Source organism: Gobio gobio, assembly GCF_949357685.1.
Source record: "Gobio gobio genome assembly, chromosome: 5".
NCBI classification, from domain to species: Eukaryota; Metazoa; Chordata; class Actinopteri; order Cypriniformes; family Gobionidae; genus Gobio; species Gobio gobio.
In genome coordinates this window covers 9,475,642-9,490,847 of record NC_137101.1, presented here as the reverse complement: position 1 = coordinate 9,490,847, position 15,206 = coordinate 9,475,642, and the positions used below count along the sequence as shown (strand labels likewise).

Here is a 15,206-nt window from a genome sequence, read left to right as displayed (position 1 = left end):
ATATATTATATATATATATATATATATATATATATATATATATATATATATGAAGAATGATAAGAAAGTATAACAAATTAGACACATAAAACAAAACACATGCAAACTCTAAACGGTCAAATTTATTAGATAAAAATCAATACTTATTCATGTACACATTGCATATGTTTCTTCCAGGAAAAACGGTAATGTTTTAGAATGATTCACAATTAATGCAGGTCTGTAGACAATTGGATACACAATACATAACATTCTGCTTCTGACCTTGAATACACATCTACAGCACATGAAAAACACACCTTTTTGGGTTAGGTTGATGAGATTTATGCTAAGATCTGAAAAAACAGTTCTAGCTGCCAGAACTTTTAGTTAAATTTTGGTCAATTAAATCCTATTTAATAATCGAATTAAACTGGACTTGTAAGCCAGTGCACTGAATACCTGTTAATTAAGTAAAGTACCGTTAGTGTATTAGGAATGCTCAGGCAACCGTGGTAATACTCTAAGGCAATGGTCACTACAAATTGATTTCACTGCTTCAGCACAGGCAACTCTCTGGGTTTAAAGAAGGCCTGGGACATCCCCATAGCATAGATATACACCTTGGAGTCCACAATGATTTTCTCTTTTTGCAGTAACTCTATAAAAAAGGAACAATGAAGGTTTAGTACAAGTAAAACAAATCATACAAAATTAATACTGAATAAATAGGTCATTTACACTGGAGGTCAAAGGTTTGGAATAAGATTTGTATACTCTCTTATACTCACCTAGGCTGAATTTATTTGATCAAAAATGCAGTAAAATAGTAATATTATTACATTTTAAAATGAACTGTTTTCTATTTGAATATATTTTTACATGTAATTTATTCCTGTAATGTCAGTATCACATGATACTTCAGAAATCATTCACATGCGGATTTGCTGCTCAAGAAACATTTATTGTTATTATCAATGTCGAAATCAATGTTTTTGCTGCTTAATATTTTTGTGGAAAAAGAGGTACATTTTTTCAGGATTCTTTGATGAATATAAAAGGGCAAAAGAACAGCATTTATTTGAAATATAAATGTAACATTATAAATGTCTTTACTGTCACTTTTGATCAATTTAATGCATTCTTTAATGCTTTTTTTTTTTAAAGATTAAAGGGTTAGTTCACCCAAAAATGAAAATTCTGTCATTAATTACTTACCCTCATGACCATCTCACTACAGTGGTTCTACAATAACTTTATGGAGTGACGAGAATAGTTTTTGCGCGAAAAAAATCCCTAAATAACGACTTATATAGTGATGACGATTTCAAAACACATCATCATGAAGCTTCGAAGTGTTATGAATCAGAGTCGATTTGGATCGCCAAAGTCACGTGATTTCAGCAGTTTGGTGGTTTGACACGCGATCCGAATCATGAATCGACTCGCTGATTCATAACGCTTCGAAGCTTCATGAGGCCGTGTTTTGAAATCGGTCATCACTATTGAAGTCCTTATTTAGGTTTTTTTTTGCGCACAAAAACTATTCTCGTCGCTTCATAAAGTTATTGTAGAACCACTGTAGTGAGATGGACTTTGTAACGACGTCTTTAGTACCTTTTAAGGGTCTTGAGAGTGAACCGTGCATTGTGCCAATGGAGGCCTTTCAGAGGCATCAGATTTCAACTAAAATATCTTCATTTGTGTTCTGAAGATGAACGGAGGTCTTACGGGTGTCGAACGACATGAGGGTAAGTCATTAATGACAGAATTTAAATTTTTGGGTGAACTAACCCTTTAACCTTTTTAAATGGTAGTGTATGACTATATTAATATTAAGCAGCACAACTGTTTTCAACACTGATAATAATAGAAATAATAAAAGAAAATCAGCACAAAATTATTTCTGAAGGATCATGTGACACTAAAGATATTGAAAATGAATTTGCATCACAGGAATACATTTTATTTTCTAGGGACTTCAGGGTCTTTTCTGACCCCAAAGGACGTTTGCTTTGTCCAAATGGCATGAGACTTTGTATGGTTGTCAACACTCTAGATCTACAAATAAAAAAATTCATTGGATTGATATGTGTTTTAATGTTCGTGTGACAAAAAAAGTCACACTCAGGGTCTTCGGGGTAAGAACCACTTAGAAAATGGACAAATTTCATCCTCAAAAACAGAAAGAACAGAGAACACGCATACAGAAATGAAGTGGCACACTTCCAACAATGCATAAAACATCCACAATGCAAAATGATCACACACACACACACACACACACACACACACACACACACACACACACACACACACACACACACACACACACACACACACACACACACACACACACACACACGTTATTGCTGTTCAGTTTATTGCATTTTGATGTTCATGTTTTGTATTTTTTACTCAATATGAAATATAACTGTTCGTTTCTGTTAATTTTTGTTCTGTTACAGTTAGTAACTGAAGTGTAGATTCAATTTATAGAATTATAAGAAAATCAGATGTTTGAAATAAATGATAAACTCTAAAGACTCCAACTTTTAAAGACAAAACATATTTTTTCAGTACAAAAAAATGCTAAACTTTGACAAAATTAATACATTTTAATTGTTATAATTGTGATTTCATAACATTTAGATATGAATCCAACTGAAAAATACCAGATGTCTTTCAGTCAATCAAATAGCACATAGCAAATAGTGGAGCTCTGCAGCCATATACTGGTAAAAGTCATTTTTATTTTTATTTTAAAACTGTATTTTACAAAAGATGGCCAAAAATCTTACACTTAACCATGTCAAATTATTCATGTTATCCCCACGAATGAAAGTTAGAAATTTGGTTTTTTTAACGGTAAAAAAAAAAGTATTTATTTATATACATTTAAAAATTATTATAAATACTCCAAAAACTGCACAGATGTTGAGTAAAAACATTAATAGAGTAAAATTACATTTGCTCTAAAAACTAAAAATTACATTTTGTTGCCTGGGCTCTGTAGAGACCCCAAAGACCCTGAGTGTAATTCCCAAACGAAGACCGTACAAGGGTTAAATAGAAAACTTATTTTAAATTGTAATACTATTTCACAATATTACTGTTTTTACTGTATTCTTACGGAACATAAAATACTTCTTTCAAAAACATAAAAAAAATCGTAATTATTGCAAACTTCTGATCGCCAGTGTCAGAATGGATGTTTTATTTAGCAATACAGTTATTTATAACCAATGGAGTAAAAAGATTTATGTATTTATCATCAGCAGAAAATCCACTCACCGTCGATTTTTTGTTGAAATTCATCCAGAGGTAGAAGAACAACCTCCACAAATTCTGAGAGACAAAATACATTTTCAGAAAAAAATCTAATCAAAACATTATCAATAATTGTGACTTTTTTTTTTTTTTACTGGAAAACAAATACATACCTCCATCACCTAGACATGCACAATGGAAACAAAAGAAAGAGCATGAATATTTCTGCATTCATTTCACACACACACACACACACACACACACACACACACACACACACACACACACACACACACACACACACACACACACACACACACACACACACACACACACACACACACACACACACACACACACACACACACACACACACACACACACACACACACACACACACACACACACACACACACACACACACACACACACACACACACACACACACACACACACACACACACACACACACACACACACACACACACACACACACACACACACACACACACACACACACACACACACACAGTTTAAATAATAGCAAATGACCCTTCACTCACCCAGCTGCTGAGTGGGGTTTATATTTGCAGTGTCATCTCCGTTAATATGTACCATCACGATCTGTGTGGTGCAGTTAGACAAGCCCGGGTCTAAACATGTGACTAAAATAAGAACGAAAATCGGAAGAGATATTAAAATATGTAAGTTATAAAAACTGTCAAGTATACACACACATGACAGCGGTTGTACCTGGGGTGGTGCCCACGACCTCCCCTTTGTAACCAGTTTCCTCCTTTAGTTCTCTCAAAGCAGCCGCTTCGGCACTCTCGTTGTCATCTATCAGACCTGAAATATTCATACAGAGCGAATAATCAATGGTTATTTTATTTTATATAGACTATTATATGTTGTACAAACCTAAAGCAGACTGGCATCATCAGACCTGCAGGAAACTCCAGTACGTTGCATCCCAAGGGTGGTCGAAACTGCTTCACCATGACCACACAGTCTCTATGTAGGGTCCGCTTCAGAAGGGCTATGATCCCCACACCTTATAATATGTATAGAGCATTAAAGCATGAAGAAAGTGCCAAATGAAAGAGTGTGAGAGTGTTTGGAAGCACACACACCATCAGCTGGACTGCTGGCTACTCGCGTTGTTCTCTTTGCGGTTTCCCATGTTCTGAGGGGAAAAAGTTACACAGAAGATTTTCCAGTTAAGTGTCTTAAAATTCTCTGTCCATCCATCCATAAATTGATGCTGTTTGTCAGTCTATCCATCCATTCATCCATCCATCCATCCACCTATGTATCTTTCTATCGATGCTGTTTGTCAGTCTATCCATCCATCCATCAATCTATCGTTGCTGTTTGTCAGTCCATCCATCTATCTATCCATCTATCATTGCTGTTTGTTTGTCAGTCTATCCATCCATCTATCTATTTATCTATCTATCGTTGATGTTTGTCAGTCCATCAATCCATCCATCTATCATTACTGTTTGTCAGTCTATCCATCCACCCATCCATCTATCTATCTATCTATCTGCTGTTTGTCAGTCCATCCATCCATCCATCATTGCTGTTTGTCAGTCTATCCATCCACCCATCTATCTATCTATCTATCTATCTATCTATCTATCTATCTATCTATCTATCTATCTATCTATCTATCTATCTATCTATCTATCTATCTATCTATCTATCTATCTATCTATCTATCTATCTATCTATCTATCTATCTATCTATCTATCTATCTATCTATCTATCTATCTATCTATCTATCTGCTGTTTGTCAGTCCATCCATCCATCCATCTATCTATCCATCTATCATTGCTGTTTGTCAGTCTATCCATCCATCCATCCATCTATCCATCCATCTATTTATCTATCTATTTATCTATCTATCGTTGCTGTTTGTCAGTCCATCCATCCATCCATCCATCCATATTTTTTTCTTTACTTCATAGTATTTGATGTTATGTATGGATTATCTTTGAACTGATTATGTAATCGGCATTATACATTTACCTGACTGTTAATAAATTGTTACATTTTGATTTATTCTGACTTACTCTGTTATTATTAACTATCTCTAGTAGATTATGAACGGGTATAATTTCAACAAAGGGCTAAACAGAATAATTAAATATGTGGTTAACTATTAAATATAAATGACCAAATAACCAACTGGCATTCTAACCTAAATTCGAGATTGATAAAATTCATTCATTCATCCATCCATCCATCCATCCATCCATCCATCCATCCATCCATCCATCCATCCATCCATCCATCCATCCATCCATCCATCCATCTATCTATCTATCCGTAAATGTATGTCTGTTTGTCTATCCATCTGTCTGATGTTTCTGTCTTTCATTCATCTGTATATCTAAATATGTCTGTCTGTCTGTCTGTCTGTCTGTCTGTCTATCTATCTATCTATCTATCTATCCTGTTTGTCAGTCTATCCATCCATCCACCTATGTACATATATAACTATTGCAAGCCTGGAAAAACTTGCTATGCCAGAATGTCTGGTTGAGAAACACACGTTTCCACTTGAAAGAGGTTTCTGTCTTGGTCTGAATACCTAAAGCGATGTGTCAGAAGGGTCGGGGCGCAAACTTTTCGATCGTTCAGCCCATAATGCTGGGTGTCTCCAACAGATGCTCAGCGTTATGTAAGTTTTAGAAAGTCAGGTATCCATATTTTTTTCTTTACTTCAGAGTATTTGATGTAACTTCCAGCAGCACCTGACCAATCAAGAATAGCACTTATCATTCTATTCATTTTCTGTCTGTCTAATTTATTTTTAAAAACTAAAAAAAAAACTGTCCTGTGTGTTCTGAGCTAGATTAACTGAGATTTGCTACAGCACTTGCATACTGTTGCCCTTGACTGTTCTAGTTGCTTCTTTTGCTCTCATTTGTAAGTCGCTTTGGATAAAAGCGTCTGCTAAATGACTAAATGTAAATGTAAATATAAATGACCAAATAACCAATTGGCATTCTAACCTAAATTCGAGATTCTGATAAAATGGAGTCTGATAAAAGATGAACTGGAATAAAATCCTTTTGCCCATGGATCGTTAGCCTCCATTGGAACGATTTTAGCATGCCTTACACTACTTATATATCTATTAATTAATTCATCCATTCACCCATCCATCTATCCGTAAATGTATGTCTGTTTGTCTATCCATCTGTCTGATGTTTCTGTCTATCATTCATCTGTATTTCTATATGTCTGTGTATCTATCTATCTATTTCTATATATCTCATAAACCAAATTATTCCAATGATTTATCTATCCAACTACCTACTGTACCAGCCTATCTGACTGGAAGTAATCAGTGAGAGCATTATCATGTCCAATCCACTCAGTCCAGAGGTCACACATCATTCACACACAGTCACAGATCAATACCTGGTGCTTCCAGAGGGATCAACATATGTGGTCTTCTCAAGCTTCACCCAATTTCCAGCTGCTATTAGCTAACAAGAGCACATATTTTAGTATTAAAGAGCACTTTGTAACAATATGTAGGTGTTTACATGATGAAAAAAATGTAACATGTTTAGTTTACTATGCGTTTAAGACAAGACTCTTACCTCCTCGTTGATTACATGAGGTTCGGTGGTGGTTTTCTTTGGAGAGCTCATCTTGTGCAGGCGATCAGTTATGTTTGTCTGAATCTCTGAATACTGGACCAGCTACAGTAACGTTAACTGCACGTGCAACAGAAATGAAGTTACAGGGCGCATGATGTTGTCACACAGTCTGTTTCAACGAGTTCATACACGAAAAGGTAACGAGAGAAATGTCTAAGTCGTTTGAATTAGCGGGGTACGTACCAGACAAATCCGGGAGTGTGTCAAATAAATCACAGTGATCTAGCCCGAGAAAGTGATGATGTTGTTTAGTTAGTTTGCTTTCAGGTGGTCACGTGTTCAATGAACGTCTGCCTACTTGTGTGCAGCTAAAACAGTTCCCCTCCTCCTGTACATTGCATCATGTTCTCGTTGTATACATAAATTGTCAACCTGGCCACTAATATTCAGTAAGACTATTTATAATTGAACATACATCCCTTAAAGTCTTAAAAACACAGAAACATTACAAAACAAAGCAGAGTTATAATTCGGAACTGTAGTTACTAGTACTATCGTTATACCGGAATGTTTTTGCGGTTGCGCAGATTACCAGTGTAGTTTCAGGCAGCATGAAGAAGGAGCAGATTGTAAACTGTCAGTTTTCTGTTTGGTATCCTTTATTCAAGAAACAAACTATTAAGAGGTAAGAGAGTTATTTGCACAGTGAGGTAATGATACATAATGGTCGGCGCTCAAGGGGAAATTCAGAAAGAGTAAAAAAATCGTGCGTTGTAGTAAAATGTATCAAAGCAAATTATGGTAATGATGCAGCCATGGACATTTACGTTACCATGGTGCTACCATGTTTTTGAAATATATTTTTAGATATGCATATTAGTATGTTTTTTTACACGTACCATTGTATTTGAATATGAATATATATCATTATCAAAATATAGTAGATTCCATTACTGTACTATGCTGTAGTCTTTCTTTCTTTCTTTCTTTCTTTGTGTAAATTATTTACTATAACAAAGCTTAAAATAATGATGTATCTGAGTTTGTATACTAATGTTTTTGTTAATGTGCTGTTGTAAATCAAGTATTTAGTGCTGGTTATTTTCTATTTTCCAGCTTGGTACTACCTATACCTCAAAATGTAATCGATTACTTATTAGATGATGGGACACTTGTGGTTTCTGGCAGGTGAGATTTCGGCAATGGCTTGGTATTTAACAAACAATTGCACCAGTTTCTGTTCTTGTCTGGTTATAGGATGTCTCATTGTCTCTCTTTTTAGTGAGAACAACAATTTGCAAGCACAGGCCAACAACAGTGATTCAGATGAGGAGGATATTCAGGTATGTGTGTGGCTGTGTGAAATACAAGTACATGTTAGATATCTCTTATACAACTGTATACAACTGTTATCCTGATCTCATGCTTTTGTTTTCCAGTGGACTGACGATGAAACTACAACAACAGTTACAGTGCGTCTCATTCTTCTCAGTCAATCAAAGCTGAGCTGATCTGATATATTTGTGCAGGTACTAAATTGTGTGTATCTTGCACAGGCCCCAGAATTCCCAGAGTTCAATGTAAAGGTGCAGGAGGCAATAAATGTTCTGGGTGGATGCGTCTTCCCTAAACTGAATTGGAGCGCCCCTCGGGTGAGAGGATTTTACTCCCAATTACATTCCATACACATGAATGTATAATACTTGCTATAACTGTCATCTTTTTGTCTTCCTCTCAGGACGCTAACTGGATTGCCCTGAACAGTTCCTTGCAGTGTCAGAGTCTAAGCGACATCTTCCTTCTCTTCAAAAGTTCAGATTTCATCACACATGACCTCACACAGCCGTAAGTGTCTCGCACAGGTTCAGAAAGGCTGATATTCCCGGTTCCCATAAAGCTCCATGTGATTTGATTTTTCCTCTCAAGAGATTCAAGAAAGCTGGTTGGCTGAAGTAATAATTGTGTACCTATTTTGGTAGATTCCTCCATTGTAGTGATGATTCTCCAGACCCAACCATAAATTATGAGGTACAGAAAACACAAAGCAACTTTTTTCACCATTCAGATATTTTTTCCCATAGCACACCATTATATATTATATTATATTATGTTTATATATATAATATAATTATTATATTATATATTATATTTAGTGCTGTCAAACGATTAATCACATCCAAAATAAAGGTTTGTGAAAAATGTCTTATTTATATATAAAATATTTATATTTATATATAATATAAATTATATAAATATACACACAGTGTATACATGCAAATATTTCTTAAATATATACATGAATGTCTGTGTATTCAAATATACATAATAATTATACACAGTACACACACCTATATTATGTGTAAACAAACTTTTATTTTGGATGCGATTAATCGTTTGACAGCACTAATTATATTATAATTTTAAAGTTTGGGGCCAGTAAGTTTTTTTTTAATTATTTTTTATATATTTTTTATAGAAATAAATGCCTCAGCAAGGAAAAGTTAAATTGATCAAAGGTGATAGTAAAGACATTTATAATATTACTGAATATTTCTATTTCAAACAAATATTGTTCTTTTAAAATTTCTATTAATGAAAGAATCCTGAAAAAAAATTATCATGGTTTCCACAAAAATATTAAGCAGCACAACTATTTTCAACATTGTTGAAAGTAAGAAATCTTTCTTGAGCAGCAAATCAGCATATTAGAAAGATTTCTGAAGGATCAGGTGACACTGAAGACTGGAGAATTTATGCTGAAAATTCAGTTATAAATCACAGAAATACATTTATATTAAAATATTAAATGTATAATATTAAATGTTTAATAATATTTCACAATATTACTGTTTTTACTTTATTTTCCCAAATAAATACATAAGCGACTTCATCAACAACGTATAAATCTTACCAACCCCAAACTTTGGAAAATTATATTATATTATAGTAATGAAACCCGATGAATAACCCTTAAATATCTCTTAAATAAATAAATATCATTAAATAATACATATTTTCTCTGTGTGTCTCATTTTGTGCAGTTGGTGTTGAGAAAATGGAGCGAGCTCATTCCAGGAGGAGAATTCCGTTGCTTTGTGAAAGAGAATAAACTAATTGGTATAAACATTCTACATTTTTTTTAGGCTAATATGTGAATATTCTGCTTTAAATGTAATGTTTTAAATTGAATGTATTGTATAATGTAGCATGTGATAATCTTCATTGAAATCCGGTTTGTTTTTTAGCGATCTGTCAGAGAGATTACACACAACATTACCACCACATCGCCAAACAAGAGGCCAGCATCTCCTCATCTATACTGGGATTCTTCAGAGACCACATCCAATACCAGTTCCCAGATGAGGACTGTAAGTGTATCAATGTAGAGGAGAAAATATTTGTCCTTTTGTTTTTTAAAAGTTACATATATTCATTAACAATACTCTCTTTTTTTTTCTCCAGTTGTCCTGGATGTTTACAGAGACAGCTCAGTAAGGTTTTTATGAATGCAAATGTTACATTTAAATGTGTAATTTACATTTTTCCTTAGTGTGTAATGTTGCTGTTTGAGCATGAAAAACATCTGCAAATTTACAAAGAAGAAAGTCACTCCTAAGGGAGTTATTCTATATATCAGTTCACGCTCTTTCTGAACCCCCTGAAAGGCCTTCATTGTAGTCTTGAGTTTTCTTCTGGGAACAAACATGTCACAATATTCCTAATTTAAATAATTCCTGCACATGGCATACATAAAATAAAGGGGGCAGGGCCTGGTTGAGTTGCAATGCTAATGTGTTGAAACTCTCGGTTATGGTCATAGATGTGACATTTCACGAACACGCTCTTTCCCAATCACAACACACAGCTGACCAATCAGAACACTTTTTGGAAGGAGGAGCTTCATAGAGACAGTAACTAAGAACTTTACTGACAGACTGGGAAGAGAGGTGCTGCAACAATATCAAATACACTATATTGCCAAAAGTTTTGGGACATCTGCCTTTACATGCACATGAAATGTAATGACATCCCATTCTTAATCTGTTGGGTTTAATATGGAGTTGGCCCACCCTTTGCAGCTATAACAACTTCATCTCTTCTGGGAAGGCTTTCCACAAGGTCTAGGAGTGTGTTTATGGGAATTTTTGACCATTCTTCTAGTTGTGGATTTGTGAGGTCAGGCACTGATATTGGCACTGTCTTGTCCATCGGATTGCCAGACAGACTTGACGCTTTGCATTGCACTTGGTGATGTAAGGCTTGGATGAGCTGCTCGGCCATGGAAACCCATTCCATGAAGCTCTCTACGCACTGTTCTTGAGCTAATCTGAAGGCTACACGAAGTTTGGAGATCTGTAGCTATTGACTCGGCAGAAAGTTGGTGACTTCTGTGCACTGTGCACCTCAGCATGTGCTGACTCCGCTCTGTGACTTTACGTGGCCTATCACTTTGTGGCTGAGTTTCTGTTGTTCCCAATTGTTTCCACTAACATTATAATACCACTAACAGTTGACCGTGGAATATTTAGTAGTGAAGAAATTTCACAAATTGACTTATTGCACAGGTGGCAACCTTTCACGGTACCACGCTTGAATTCACTGAGCTCCTGAGAGCGACCCATTCTTTCACAAATGTTTGTAGAAGCGTCTGCATGCCTAGGTGCTTGATTTTACACACCTGTGGCCATGGAAGTGATCAGAACACCTGAATTCAATGATTTGCAGGGGTGTCCCAATACTTTTGGCAATATAGTGTGTGTGAAACAATGTTTTTTGAACATTCAAGCATGAAAACATATTCTAGTAGACCTCAAACTAAATCAAGAGTTTGTAAAAGGGCATAATATGGACTTTTTAATGATTCAACTCCAGTGTATAAAAAAAAGTTTGTTTTTCTAAAGGGACGTGTGTGGCTGATTGACTTCAACCCATTTGGTGATGTCACAGACTCTTTGCTTTTCACATGGGAGGAGCTAACATCTGGCCAAAATCTCTCAGCCAATCAGACTCAAGAGGACACAACGCAGCAGGTAGTTTATACTTGAAAATGGTACACATTGTACATCAAAACCCTGTTGAAATGTATTTCACTGCCAATATTTTAAAAGGCAAATGTGCTGCATTAATGGCATGCGTACCGTATTTTATTAGGACGGACCTGCATTTCGATACACCACCAGTGAGGTCACGGTGCAGCCCAGCCCATGTCTGTCCTACAGAATCCCACGAGACTTCATGGACCTGACCACAGGCGAAGATGCCTATAAGCTCATTGACTTTCTTAAGCTGGTGAGTGAGATAAGGAAAAAACAAGGACCTCTGTAGAAAAAGAGAGGGAAATATCACACTGGCTTAATTTATGCCGCAGAATGCGGTCATCAGTCGTGTCACTAAGTATAGATATATTCACACATACTTCTGTTATGAATAAAGGCCCGTAGACGGCAAGAAAGATAATTATAAAGATAGCGATACAGATATAGTTCTAAAAATCGTTCTCAATATTAAATAAAAGCAGAGTTCACACCACAGCGATAACGATAAAGGCACAGAGAAACGATATTGTTGGAATCACTTTCAGAACGATTTTTTCCAGCTGATGAATGATAAAAACAGCCAATCAGAATCCATCCTGCTATAACAAGCTCAAGCATCCTTTATCAAACCATTTCAGTCACCGTGAGAAAAGAGGGTGATGCCGTGTATATTATGAGAAAATGTAAGTGTTTTTTAACCTTGAATGCATGAAAACCTATTGTAGGTTTACCAAATTAGGAAAATTGCGTAAATTCAGAACTCAATGCCAATGTCTGGTTTAACACTTGTATTTCTTTCCTTCCTCTGTCATTACAGAAGAGGGGTCAGCAGGAGGAAGAGGAGGAGTCTGATACAGAAGGGGAGGGGCCTCAGTAGTCAACAGGAGGTGCTGCCTTCCTGCGGTTTACTTCCAACTCTGCTTGAATAGAATTGGAAGATTTTGATTGGCTACTTCAGGGTTAATATTAAACTGAAGTACCAAACTTTGTAGGAAGGTCTCATTACTGTATATAACGGGATGGGTCCTGACTTAGGAAGTCTCTGTCAAATGCTTAACAGGCTTATACACGATTCTGTCTCACAGAAGACATTTTTATGCTTTCTATCTGCAATAGTGCTCGCACACATTACAAATTCAAAGTGCAATAGTTTTAAAACTGTGTTATGAAGTAATAAAAAATGTACAATATTTGAAAAACTGTTTCTGTGTTAACGATGCATACAAATTGACACATTAATCTCCATAATCAGGCCAAACTGGATTTTTGTTCTAGACAGATTTTTCGCATTCCACTTGGGGGCGCCAAATACCAAATAACTTTTTGCAGGAATAAGCTGTAATTGTTTGGTTTAGGGTCAGTTGCATGTAATTATGTATAATTTACTGTTATGACTACAGTAAGTACATGCAACGTATGTATTTAGTGCACTGTAAAATAAAGTGTTGCCAAACTTTCCGCCAGTTTCACAGACAAGGCTTAAGCTAGTCCCAGATTAAAATGCATGTTTGAGCTGTTTTAACTAAAAGAAACAGCTTAAATATGTCAGTGCCACTGTTTTATCTCAAAATAAACACCAGTAATGTTTTTTTTTCTAACACACATTTACAAAAGCTAATTAAATGTCTTAAATAAACTAAGGCCTAATCCTGGTTTAGTCTAAGCCCTGTCTGAAACCAAGCCTCTCTCTTAAATCTTACTTTAAGTGCAAAATGCATCTTATCATCAGGGTTTCCATGGAAATATCCAGAAATTTGATTGCCATGCCTCCATGCCAAAAATCATTAATACAATCTTCCATTGGCATGGACATTGGTGTAGTGCAAAGACATTTTTCTAGTTCAGCTGTTTTCTGCTTGGCTCTGAAATATTTCATCAGCTAGGAATTGTTTTGTGTTATTGCAATCTGGATAAAATGAATAATATGATTAAATCCTTATCTAGTAATCATAAGCGACTGAAAAATTTATTGAAAATACATGCATGATTGGAATGCAATATCATATGCACAATATTTTTTAACACTTTACAATAAGTTCTATACGTTAACATTAGGTGATGGAATTGCTAAAGCTATCATATACAAAATAATAAACAAAACTGTTGTAGCGTGTAAATTACAACGTTAATTTATACACACTAATCATTTTTTAATATTAGTGCATCTACAGTAGTGGCCAAAAGGGATGACCAGCCTAGGAAAATTCACCCTTTATTCAAATATTATTAAAAATGTGTTAGAGATTTTTTAAGCATATGCATAATCGTGCTTTAATTCAGTTGTTTTATTTGTGATAAGACATGCCAAATTGTGCAAATTTTTCTTTGGGCCAGGCTGTCATACAAAGAAATTATGAACACATGCAAAACTGAGAGAGTACCAACAAAACATTAATAACTGGTTATGTGGTAGTCAACGTATGCTTTTTCCTGTTTCTATGCATTTTTATTTGCATAGTAAAATAAAACCAGTAGTTTTGCCAAATAATTGTGTCAGATAAATACCTTAGCCAAGCTTAGTGTATTGTTCTTCCTTCTTATTATAATCATATTTTGCTTTAATCTACTACTATATTAGGCCACTACTGTATTATGAACAAAAATGTATTTAACAATGAACAATTCTGCCCTACAAAGGCAAAAGTCCTTAACTCGTGGATCTGATACAAATGACTTTAAAGATTTTTAGTTGTCCAGCCAAATGAATTATGGACACTGGAAATCTGGCAATTAGATGTGTTAGTAATGAAAATGATCTACATTGAGCTCAAACTTGACTTTTGACCCCTATTTTGAAGTTACTCTGCCTTTGAATTGTCGGCAAAAAGTGAGAAGTCGCAACAAGGCAAATGGCGGTAACTTCCACATTAACAGTATTGGTTGCTGATCGCCATTTACAAAATCATTATAATAACACCTGTATAAAATCTAGTGACCATTGCATTTATTTTGGATGATTTACAATTGCCTTTTTATATAGAGCAGTTTGGTAGCCTATTCATTTGACAGCTGACTTGCTATACGAAGCAGACTGCGATCTATCTAATTTGTTAGACTCTAATGCATCTTTTGTGTTACACAATTTCTTACCTTGACCTTGATGTCTGCGTTTCAAAGCCATCTCAACCATCCTTAAACGCTATTAGTAAAAACAACCACTATTTTGTTATACCTACACACTTTTATTCAGGTATCGTGTGTGTGTCAGAAGTGCTTCAAGTGACAGATTTATGACACAGGCTACACTGTAATTAAACACATTTTAACGGACAGTAAAACAAAGGCAGAATACCGTAACT

General features: G+C 35.2%; 2 protein-coding genes across 2 annotated transcripts; one reads left to right on the top strand and one right to left on the bottom strand.

Moving 5' to 3' along the window:
• Nucleotides 1-104: 104 nt before the first annotated feature.
• Nucleotides 105-7,237, bottom strand: nudt5 (nudix (nucleoside diphosphate linked moiety X)-type motif 5). Its single transcript, XM_079818148.1, has 9 exons — nt 7,115-7,237; nt 6,872-6,988; nt 6,687-6,754; nt 4,383-4,435; nt 4,196-4,303; nt 4,003-4,098; nt 3,809-3,914; nt 3,274-3,359; nt 105-640 (listed from the first exon to the last, which is right to left on the bottom strand). Exons 2-9 carry the CDS (start codon nt 6,920-6,922, stop codon nt 531-533), a joined length of 678 nt encoding a protein of 225 aa, XP_079674274.1. The 5' UTR covers nt 6,923-6,988; nt 7,115-7,237; the 3' UTR covers nt 105-530.
• A 215-nt stretch (nt 7,238-7,452) lies between these two features.
• cdc123 (cell division cycle 123 homolog) lies at nt 7,453-14,389 on the top strand. Its single transcript, XM_079818147.1, has 13 exons — nt 7,453-7,556; nt 7,988-8,059; nt 8,154-8,214; nt 8,311-8,343; nt 8,428-8,523; nt 8,610-8,716; nt 8,851-8,899; nt 9,913-9,988; nt 10,117-10,239; nt 10,334-10,362; nt 11,773-11,901; nt 12,023-12,160; nt 12,725-14,389. The coding sequence occupies exons 1-13, from the start codon at nt 7,483-7,485 to the stop codon at nt 12,782-12,784; spliced, it is 1,047 nt and encodes a 348-aa protein (XP_079674273.1). The 5' UTR covers nt 7,453-7,482; the 3' UTR covers nt 12,785-14,389.
• Nucleotides 14,390-15,206: the final 817 nt, after the last annotated feature.

Bases quoted from the DNA above. Each gene is read 5' to 3' on its own strand.
- nudt5 (XM_079818148.1), bottom strand. From the start codon at position 6,922: ATGAGCTCTCCAAAGAAAACCACCACCGAACCTCATGTAATCAACGAG. The intron at 6,755-6,871 runs GTAAGAGTCTTG...TGCTCTTGTTAG, and splicing joins CTCATGTAATCAACGAGGAG to CTAATAGCAGCTGGAAATTG. The intron at 4,436-6,686 runs GTATTGATCTGT...TTTTCCCCTCAG, and splicing joins GATCCCTCTGGAAGCACCAG to AACATGGGAAACCGCAAAGA.
- cdc123 (XM_079818147.1), top strand. From the start codon at position 7,483: ATGAAGAAGGAGCAGATTGTAAACTGTCAGTTTTCTGTTTGGTATCCT. The intron at 8,060-8,153 runs GTGAGATTTCGG...CTCTCTTTTTAG, and splicing joins ACACTTGTGGTTTCTGGCAG to TGAGAACAACAATTTGCAAG. The intron at 8,717-8,850 runs GTAAGTGTCTCG...CTATTTTGGTAG, and splicing joins ACACATGACCTCACACAGCC to ATTCCTCCATTGTAGTGATG.